General features: G+C 44.3%; 1 protein-coding gene across 1 annotated transcript; it reads left to right on the forward strand.

Moving 5' to 3' along the window:
- The first annotated feature begins 765 nt into the window (after positions 1-765).
- LRRC34 (leucine rich repeat containing 34) lies at positions 766-10171 on the forward strand. Its single transcript, XM_058843434.1, has 11 exons — positions 766-1792; positions 2028-2247; positions 2962-3083; positions 3242-3306; positions 4057-4140; positions 5140-5268; positions 6492-6587; positions 7963-8117; positions 8206-8361; positions 9428-9554; positions 9822-10171. The coding sequence occupies exons 1-11, from the start codon at positions 766-768 to the stop codon at positions 10023-10025; spliced, it is 2385 nt and encodes a 794-aa protein (XP_058699417.1). The 3' UTR covers positions 10026-10171.
- Positions 10172-10503: the final 332 nt, after the last annotated feature.

Below are 10503 nucleotides of genomic sequence, written 5' to 3' on the forward strand. Positions count from 1 at the left end.
ATGGGTTAAAGACATTAACAATATCCATTAACATCCATTTTTAAATTGCCCTTTGCTCACTTTGTGACATATTGATTCTGTGCAAATGCAGCTCTTGTTTTCCAGTGTACACAGAAAGAAAATAAGTGAAAAACTGCAGCAATCCCTCCAGTCAGGATTCCATCTTTATGATTCAACACAAAGGTCAGTGTTTCCACATTTTTGCTTTTTTCTCCGTGCCTGAATACTGAGATGCCAGCAATAATGAGGAACCCGGGCTCGGGTGTGTACCAGTGGAATGTCCCTTCTCACTGTGGAAGGGAAAGGTGACACTTGGCTCCTAATGGAGAACTTGGATTGTGCAAAAGGGAGGTATCAACCAAATAAAAATTAAAACAAAGGAACAAATACATTTTTCAAAGTGCACATTCCTTTAGTAATAGCATCAAAGCGTTTTTCACTCAGATCTAGCGTCCTGACTCTGATTACCCTGGTGGGGGATGCAGGTGCAGTGTGTAATGCGGTGTTCCTCACATAAACATGGGAAAGGGAAGCAGAGCTGCTGTGGGATCTCCTCCAGGCTGTCCAGACAGTCTGAGCACCCTCGTGTCAGGGGGATTCTTCGAACCTGGGGGAAGTTTGTGCAGGAGATTACAAGACAGACCCAGCACAGACAGCTCCTGGCAGTGCTGCAGTGCAGGAAAATGGAGCCCATCCCCTCCTGCCTAGGAGGGCAGTGGTGAAATCACCAGAGGGATTTATTTGCTGGAAAGGGCCAGCGCAGGAATGTTTGAAGGAGCAGCTGATCCGTGTAACCATGGACAGCTTTGCAAAGGCTCCTCGGAGACCAACTCCGTGCTCTGGGGCGCGGTGAGGAGCCTGCCCTGCCCCGTCCGCAGGTCTGGGCAGCACCGGGGGCTCCTGGCAACCCCCGCCCGCTCCCTCCTGCTGCCGGCCCGGGACACCCTGCCCGGGAATGGGCTCCGGGACACCCTGCCCGGGAGCGGGCTCCGGGACACCCTGCTGGGGAATGGGCTCCGGGACACCCTGCCCGGGAATGGGCTCCGGGACACCCTGCTCTGGAATAGGCTCCGGGACACCCTGCTCTGGAATGGGCTCCGGGACACCCTGCTCTGGAATGGGCTCCGGGACACCCTGCCCGGGAATGGGCTCCGGGACACCCTGCCCGGGAATGGGCTCCGGGACACCCTGCCCGGGAATGGGCTCCGGGACACCCTGCCCGGGAATGGGCTCCGGGACACCCTGCTCTGGAATGGGCTCCGGGACACCCTGCTCTGGAATAGGCTCCGGGACACCCTGCTCTGGAATGGGCTCCGGGACACCCTGCTCTGGAATGGGCTCCGGGACACCCTGCCCGGGAATGGGCTCCGGGACACCCTGCCCGGGAATGGGCTCCGGGACACCCTGCTCTGGAATAGGCTCCGGGACACCCTGCCCGGGAATGGGCTCCGGGACACCCTGCTCTGGAATGGGCTCCGGGACACCCTGCCCGGGAATGGGCTCCGGGACACCCTGCTGGGGAATGGGCTCCGGGACACCCTGCTGGGGAATGGGCTCCGGGACACCCTGCCCGGGAATGGGCTCCGGGACACCCTGCTCTGGAATGGGCTCCGGGACACCCTGCCCGGGAATGGGCTCCGGGACACCCTGCTGGGGAATGGGCTCCGGGACACCCTGCTCGGGAGCGGGCTCCGTTACCGAGCTCAGCTCGGAGCAGCCCGGTTACCGAACTCACCCCGGGCCGGTCTCCGCTGGCTGAGCTGGGGACAGGGGAGCGGTGGCCACTGCTCAGGTAAGGCCTTCAGAAGAGATCGCTTCTCTGTTAGCTCAGATATTTTATCTCTGAGTTTATTACAGAATATGCTGAGCTGGAAGGGACCCACAAAAATAATCAAGTTAAACTCTGAAGTGAATGGCCTGCCTCGGTGTTATTAGCACGGTGCTCTAACCAACTATGGCACATCAAAAACACACCCACCGTTTCCCTCATGCTTTTCCTGTATCTGTTACTCCAAACCACGAATTGTAATCCTTTCCAGACCGAGCCCATTTATATTGTTATTCAGATCCCTCCTGGTTGCTAGGCTGCCAAAACGATGCAGTAACACTTGGTTTTGTTTTCCAGCAGGCCATGTCGGTTCTTCCAGATCTTCACCTGCATTATGTGCAGACCTGTCAAAATTTGAGCCAGCCTGAAAACCCCTTCATTGCTCGTGTGCTTCAAGAAGCTGATAAAAATGATGAAATGTAAGGAAATAATAAACGGGGTGTTTCAGATGCTTCTGAAAGCCTTAAATGGGGTAGCAAGATGAGGAATTGAAAAATGAGAAAGTTCATGCAGTTTCAGGCTTAAACACAAATCAAGTTTAACATTTGCTGCTGAAGTTCTGGTTTGACTCATCTTGACATCATCTTGGCAGAAGCTTGTAGCTATATATCCTTTCTGGGCAGCTTTACAAGCAGTGAAATCAAAAAAAGTGAAAAATGTACAGGATGGTGCCTTTCTGTCCCTTAAAGAAGCCAAACCCTGGGTTTAGTCATCCTAACTCCTTTCTTTGTGTCTCACTCCTGTTCAAAAAGCCTCAGCTGCATTCAGTTACCTTCCAGCTGGTCATGCTTCCCTGAGCTGCCTCTGGATCCTGCCAAGCTATTAACCACCCAAATTCTCTCTCATTAAGGGTCTGGGTACTGCTTCTTCTCATGGACAATGCTGGGATCAAAGTTAATTGTCTTTTGGGGGGAAAAAACTGAGGAAATGAAATGGTTTGTGTTAGGTTTTGATCACATCAGTGTTTGGATCACATCATTTGTCGTGGCGTTACAAAAGAAGTGGCAGCAGATAATCCTGTACAAGAGCTCCAGTGAGGGCAGGCATGGGCACACCTCTGATCTGGAGAGAGAATTCATTTCTCTCTATCATTTTACTTCTTCCCATGTGCTTACATTTTTATGTTTCTGCAGAAGTACAAAAGGAATCACACTAAAATTAGCTGGAAATAATCATCTGGTGCCTGTGCCGAGGGTTACAGATGACGATCTTGGAGTTCTTGTCTCTGTCTTAGGCCAAGCTGCCTTTGTCACAGGTAAGGTTTTTCCACGTGTATTTGACATTGCTGTGCTAATACAAGAAAACATGATCAGTCTTGATTTCTGCCTTAATTCATCTTTGTTTCTTTTTGTTCAGAAATCAGTTCAGTGCAGATATGCATCTGTCACATTCCTTATTCTTCATCTTTTTCAGGCTTGGATCTTGCCTATAATTTATTGACTGATGCTGGAGCAAAGACCTTGGCAACATTCCTCCAGGTGCCAAGAGATGTTTATCTTTCAGCAACTTGCAATTTATTTGTCTATATTAATATTTATATATAGTGTACTGGTGACAAAAATGAGCTGGTTTGGCAAAATTCTGGTAACTTTGACTATCACATCCCAAACCATCCTATTAGATCCTCAGATTGTATTCTCTGTGAAGATTTTTAATTTCTGGTAGAAGACCTTTGGATATTTGGTTGGTTGTCCCGAGGAAATAATGATGGAATAAATGATGAGGTTTTTAGGCTCACAGTTCAACTCAACAAAGGGGATAATGGTTGTGTCCAGTGTGCAAGGGCCTTTGTTTCAGCTATTTTATAATCTCTGTTAGCCTTTTTATAAGCCTAAACATAAGGAATTTTAGTGCAACTTTTTTGTCCTTGCAAACACTGGCATACAGGTGGAAAATAGTGAGTTGCCATCCTGTGCCTGCATTCCTAGAATTTCAGGGGCACTGTTAGGTTCACAAAATGCCTGAAATCGTGCATCTGAGCTTGACCACCTGCCTCATGCACAGGGTTTCTGTGTGGTTCCTGAGACCCCATGGGGGCCCTCCCTGTGACAGATTTTATGTCTTGCCCTCTTCACCTGACATAATTTGGCATTCTTTAACTACTTCTCCAACTCATGAACTGCCTGAAATGCTGTAAAGGGCAGAGTTTTGCATGTGTATCTCCTTTTTAGAAAATACAGCTGTATTGAAAAAACTTCTCATTGCTTCCTGCTCTGTTTGTTCCCAAGGAAAACTCCACTCTGCGGTACCTGAACCTGATGTTCAATGACATTGGCACAAGTGGGGCAGAGCTGATAGCAGGAGCACTCCATGTGAGTATTTGCCTGGGAGATTTAGGCAATGGCATCTCCTTTGATATTTTTTGCTTTTGATGACCAGTACTGGTTGTGCTGCCAACATCAGAGCTGGCTGAAAGGGGCCTCTGTCTTTGCTCCATTCAGCATGTTGCTGTGTCACAGAGATTGCCTGGTTTCCCAAGGCACACTTCAGAAATCAGATTTCACACAAGAGAAAGTTGCACTGTGCTGCCATTAACACTTAATTATCTATAAAAAGACGTAATTGTCTATAAAAAGCACAACTATTGCAGCTGGGTTTTTCCTTGTGAATAATGCTGTGCTACAGGATATATAATGCCATCATTTTTTCCTTTTTTTTTTCCCCAAAAAAATTAAATTAAATTTGCCTGGACTTTGACATCAATATTTGTCTTGATTCGAGATGTCTGAAACATGTTTTCAAAACTTTGCCTTACAGCAGCACCACAACCCCAAGTTTGTTATTTTAAATGTGGTTTCCCAAGGAAATGAGGCTTGTGTGTAAGATTTGTTGTGTTTGTGAAAGGAGACTCACATGAGCTCTTTCTTCCTCCTTCACAATCTTTGAACCCTGAATTGATTTCAACTAAATTTGACAGGCCTCCAAAACACTAAGGCTGTGCAGTAGATGTACAATGCTGGGCTCACACAAGGCTTACCAGATTTAAATCAGTATTAATGCAATTTGCATCTCAGATGCAAATTTAGGCAGAAATATTTGCCTGGATTATTTTCATGAGTGTGATGAAATTCATGAACTTGGGAGAAACAAAAGTTTTCAAATACAGGAGTTTTGCTTGCAGACTCTTATGTTTGGTGTCACTGAGGGGAGCCTGAGCCAAGAGCTGAGCCAGTGTTATCACTTAGACACAATTCTTCTGGAACGTTGTGTTGTCTCTGTGTGACAGCCAGTAGAATTCACACGAAAAAAAACAGGACAGTGTTGTTTTCCAGGGCATCTTAAAGAGATATTTTTTTTTAAATTATGTCTAGAGCAATCAAAGTCTTGTGCATCTGAGAATGACTGGAAACAAAATAGGAAACCAAGGTGGGATGTTCTTTGCTTCAATGCTAAAAAATAACTCAACCTTAGAGAAGTTGGATCTTGGAGACTGTGATGTGGTGAGTAACCCAGTAAAATTATCAGCAATAACACATAAGTCTTTCAAGGGTATTACAAGGGTCCTGCAGTGCTTAATTAGGGAGAACTGCCATCTGTTGTCATTGATTTTGTGACAGCTAGAGGTAACACAATATATAATACTGCAAAAAAGGAAAGACACATTGCATAAAGCACCTGTGAAGTCAGAACTGGGGATATTTTAGAGCTACTGTGTTTCTCTAGGAATTCAGGTGCTTGGCTTGCACGTTTTCTGAGGTTTTTTTCCTGCTGTTCCTTTCTGTTGAGCTAAGTCCTTTATAATTCCTGTTGAAGAATGGACTTCTCATTCCCTGGAGAATCTTTTCCTTCTAAAGTGTGCAGTGCTGTAACCCCTGAAAGTCACTCATCCCATAGCTTTGCTACTCCTCTCAGAGCTTGACCCATAAAGGACAAAAGCACAGCAGTGCTGAATTGAGTAGAAAAGCACCCAATTTACTCTTGGACAATGAGGTTCCTCCTAGAGCTGGGCACTGAGACTTCTAACACAGTGCTCCAGGAGACTCAGGGGGCTGTGGATTGCTTTTAAAAGCCTACATATTTCTCCTGGAAATTCAGAATTTACTTCTGAGCCAGAAGGGGGAATACCCCTCAGAAAGTGTGAAGGTTTTATGAATACATGAACAAGGAAAGTGTAAGCAGTGTAGGATTTATTCAAAAGCTTGGTATGTGTGTGCTTGGTAGGGAGTTGATAGAGTTGGTTTAAAACGAGATGGCTTTGAGTGTAGACCAGCCTACTTGAAAAGTAGCATAAATATGAAATAGAGGGAAAATTAGAAGGATACTAAAATAAATAAATATAAGTTTGCCTGATTCATACTAAATATGAATTTACCTGGTGGATAAATGTTAGGGGAACACACGTAAGTTGATTTTGCCTCATAAATCAGGGAATTTAAAATGCAGGATCAATTGAATGGACAATTTTTTAGATCCATTATTCTTGCTTTTTATTTTCTGAGTTGCCAAGTCATTTGTACTACTTAGTCTAATTTCAGTCTGATATTCCATAGGCAGTTGGCATTGGTATTATCAGAAAATCTGTTATGTGTCTGTAAGCAGTTGCCTGCCGTAGTCCTATCCCTCTAGAGTAGATGAAGGCAGAAATAATAGTAATGGTAATTTGGTAGCTTGATCTATACACTGAACAGGTTTCTCTAAAGAGTTTATTTATTTTCATTTCCAGGGCCTGCAGTGTCTGACAGCAACAGCCATAGCACTGACTCAAAACAAATCACTCAAAGCCATAAACCTAAATCGTCCTTTGCTATCCAGCCAACAGGTATGTGAGTGACTGCGGAGTCAGCTCAGAGAGAGGGGCATAAGTCAAGTCAGTACTGATGTATTTATGGACATCTGAACTACACAGCTCCATGGAATTCCTTACAAACTGGAGCAAATGGTTGCAGGAATATTTTCTCTTTCTGTGCCAAGTTTTGTGCAGTTTTTCTGCCCTGGTTTAACTAGAAGGTTAAATTTTTTAAAATTTCTGTGTTGTCACATTTGTTAAATAACTGGCTAATGGAGAGGGGTTGGTATTGGAGAAGCAAGTATTCCTTCTGCTGTTAGAACATGGAGTTTCCTGTAATGTTCAACAAACTGAGGGAGCCATGCAGGAAATGAGGGGGAGCATAAAGGATGCTCCTTACCTGAGCCTAAAGAAGAAGGACACTGCAGCAATTCTCACATTCTCTGGGCTGAGTGGTTTTGCTGTCTCACTCTGTGCATGGCTGGCGCTGCTCAGGTCTTGGCAGAACTGGAGAGAGGTGGAGTCACCTGCCTGGCAGCAGTTCTCAGGTGTCTGGGACAGGATCAGTGTTTTCCTGATGGCAGGATAACAAAATTAAAGTGTCATGAAAGCCAGATCCTCCTTAATTCCCAAAGATAAGTTTAACAGTTTGAACAGATTTTAGTTGTTTCTTTTCTAAGGCTGGGCTTGATCTGCCCAACCCCAGCACTGGAAGTCAATTTAAACTACTGCTATTGGTAACAGTAAGGACCTGGTCTGGACCTGTCAGAGACTGTATTTGTCATTGTTTCTACCTTCAGCTTCTATCATTTTTTTGAGGCTTCTGGGATTTTCATTTATTTTTGACTCACATATTCACTCTGTTGTTTTCTTAACTAAACAGGACAACTTTGAACAAAATTCCTTTGCCTTAGAGTGGCAAGACATATTTTTCCCATAGAAGTCCTATTTCTTTTGCATATAATCAACAGAACCTTTAAAGTTGGAAAAGATCTCCAAAATCAAGTAAAACTTAGACCAATTCATTCTTGTATGAAATAATTAGCATAATTACAAAATACTCTCAAATGTTAGCAAAGACTGACTCAAACATTCAGGTTTTTTAAGAGCAATAGCAGGGAGGGAAACTGATTAGACATAATTAAATGTTGATGCTTCACTGATATTTGCAGGGGTGTAGACAGTATTATAAAACTGAAAATATCTCTATAGTATTTTTAGTCTCTTTTTTTTTTTCTCAATTTTTAGCTTTACCATGAGCTCTTTTGTGGTTATTTTTATGCAATAGACAAAATAGAACACTACTGATGACCAGATCTTGCAGTCAGTTGTGTATCTCCCTTTTACTGAAGCACAACTGTATCTTATCCTAAAGTCCAGCTTAATAAAATTATGTGTATGTTTCTAGGAAGAGTCCACAGTTCATATAGCTCGGATGTTGAGGAGTAATTCTTCTCTTGTGGAACTACATTTGGGCAAGCATGAAATGAAAAGCTTTGGTGTAGAGCAACTGTGTGAAGCCCTGTATGGAAACTCCAGCCTGAAATACCTTGACCTTAGCTGGTGAGAGTGATTAAATGTGGCACATTAGAAACTCATTTTCTTAGCAACTTATTAAAAAAAAAAATTAAAATGTGCACCTCTCTTTCAGTAATAACATAATCTGTGATGGAGTGAAATTTTTGGGAAAGCTACTAAAAAAGAACCAAACCCTGGAGATCCTGGATCTTAATGCAAACCGAATAGAAGATGATGGAGCCATTTACCTGAGTGAGGCCTTGTCAACGTGGAACAGGAGTCTGCAGGTGTAAGTATTTGCACTGGCTTCCCCAGAGACTGCAGGTGAGAAACCTGGACTTTGCAGTGCCTGAAATGGCATCACAGCTCTGTGTCTTCATGTTGATCAAAACAGGAAGGTCAGGAAACTCAAAATGTTTTAGACAATTTTTCCTTCTTGGGGAAAAAATATCCCATGAGAGATTGGGTGGGATTTCTTTAATAAGCATTAGTCTGCTGCCATGTGAGATGCTCCAAGACCTGTGAGACACCCTGGGGTGCTGGAGGTGAGCCCCAGGTCTGCTCAGAGCTCTCACAACTTTCACAGTCCCTCTAAGAGGGTGAGGAGTGAGGTGATTGATCTGTTCATTCTTTCTGCGTCTTTGAAGGGCAGGTCCCTGTGGTACACAAACGAAAACAAGAGCTGTAGATGTTCAGAATTTTGAGATAATCAGATTCCACGCTGGGATAAGGCACTATATTTGTTGGTTCTGATCTTCAACACTTAAGAAAATCCTCTGTTTAAGTTCGCTTCCGGGTGAACCCAGAAGAGCTGTAATCTCTCCATCAGGGTCTTTGGCAGCCGCATTAAACCCCTGCCGGCAGGATGTAAAAGCTGATCAAAGGTGTTACCTGAAGCCATTAGTTCTAAGTAGCAGACTGAGGAGGTGGTGACTGTGAGGTGCCTCTGAAAGCCTTGCAGGTTCACTAATATAAAAATAACTGCCACTCCACCAAGATCAAAGCTTAGCCTGGATAAATGCCAAGGCTTGGGCTTCAAAGCAGACTAGAGATGAGACCTGGCCACCATGCAGCAAAGGCACTGACTCTGAAGAACTCAGTAGTGAACAACCTGGCTGCAAGAGTCAGGAAAGTGCTTTGAGAAATAGAGTTAAGTCCAGAGGCCAACTGCCTTTGGTTACCTGAAAAGGATATTAGAGTAGGACTGGCTTTGATACAAATAAATAATTATATTATAAATAAAAAAGTTCTATGTATGTATTATATAATAATAATACTAAATCATAGTTAAATTCCTATTTTTAACTAAGAGATGGGAATTCTATGGTTTGGAATATATTTTCTCTGTTTTCTAGGTTGTCTGTTGTAAGCAACAATATAACTGGCAAAGGACTTTTAGCTCTTGCACATGCAATACAATCCAACATGAAACTTTCCCATATTTACATCTGGGGCAACAAATTTGATAAAAGTACCCGTGTGGTAAGTGTTTGTTCTGAACTCACCTGAGAAGGCTGGGCTTTGTTTGTTCTTATTTGCTTTCCATTGTTGGGAAGACTGCAGCAATTAGTGAACAAGACACCCGGTTTGTTCGGAGTTTTTATGTGGTTATAATCTGGTGGTGCTGGAATGAGGCTCCCTGGAGATCAGCACACTGAAGGGACTAAGTGCCACGTGTTGTCTTGCAGAGCCTTCACCACGGTCCAAAGGAAGCAGCACGTGTCAAATTCCTGGTTTTCTCCATTCCAGGTATTCTCGGAGCTGATCGGGATGGGCCGCCTGGAGCAGGGCTGCACAGACGTGGCTCCCTACGAGGTGGATGGTGAGGTTTTCCTGGCAGAGATGTCCCACGGGCTGGGCAAGCACCGCTACTGGGCCCCACGCTGCGCCACCGTGGCCCCCAACGCCGCCAATGCCAGCCTGGCCATCCTCCCTGTCTCGGAGTATTTGTGAGTGAGGCAGCACCCTGGGGCACTCCCTGCGCCTGAGCTTTCCCTACTTAGTGTCTAGTAAAATAGTTTATATCAGTCTCAGACTTGCTGCATGTTGTTTCTTTGGGGTTTGAGTCTAGGAGGAATCTACCTCTGCCTGAAATGGCAACAGAGAGAAAATACTGAAGAAATTACCTCAAAATTTGTTGCTAAATAGTGCTCCATCTATTAAAAGCCTGTAACTATGACAAGGTTTGTACCCAGGCAGAGCACACAGACAAAAGCAACATCCAGGACTGCTGCTGGGCAGCAGATCAGGTATCCTGCAGTCAGATTCCTGCTGAAGCTGAGACCTTTGGGTAAATCCATTTGTTAGAGCTGTTCTCCCTGTTCTCTTTCATTTTCCTTATCAATTACATTCTTTTGATCTTCCAATAGTGACTTTTGTTAAACCAAGGTAAGTGAACTTGAGCATTAAGCCACAGCCATGCCAGAATTTA

Source organism: Poecile atricapillus, chromosome 8 (genome assembly GCF_030490865.1).
Source record: "Poecile atricapillus isolate bPoeAtr1 chromosome 8, bPoeAtr1.hap1, whole genome shotgun sequence".
NCBI lineage: Eukaryota > Metazoa > Chordata > Aves > Passeriformes > Paridae > Poecile > Poecile atricapillus.

Excerpts from the sequence above, each read along its gene's own strand:
- LRRC34 (XM_058843434.1), top strand. The coding sequence starts at position 766 with ATGTTTGAAGGAGCAGCTGATCCGTGTAACCATGGACAGCTTTGCAAA. Across the intron at positions 2,248-2,961 it reads GCTGATAAAAATGATGAAAT|AAGTACAAAAGGAATCACAC; the intron begins GTAAGGAAATAA and ends ATGTTTCTGCAG. Across the intron at positions 9,555-9,821 it reads TTGATAAAAGTACCCGTGTG|GTATTCTCGGAGCTGATCGG; the intron begins GTAAGTGTTTGT and ends TCTCCATTCCAG.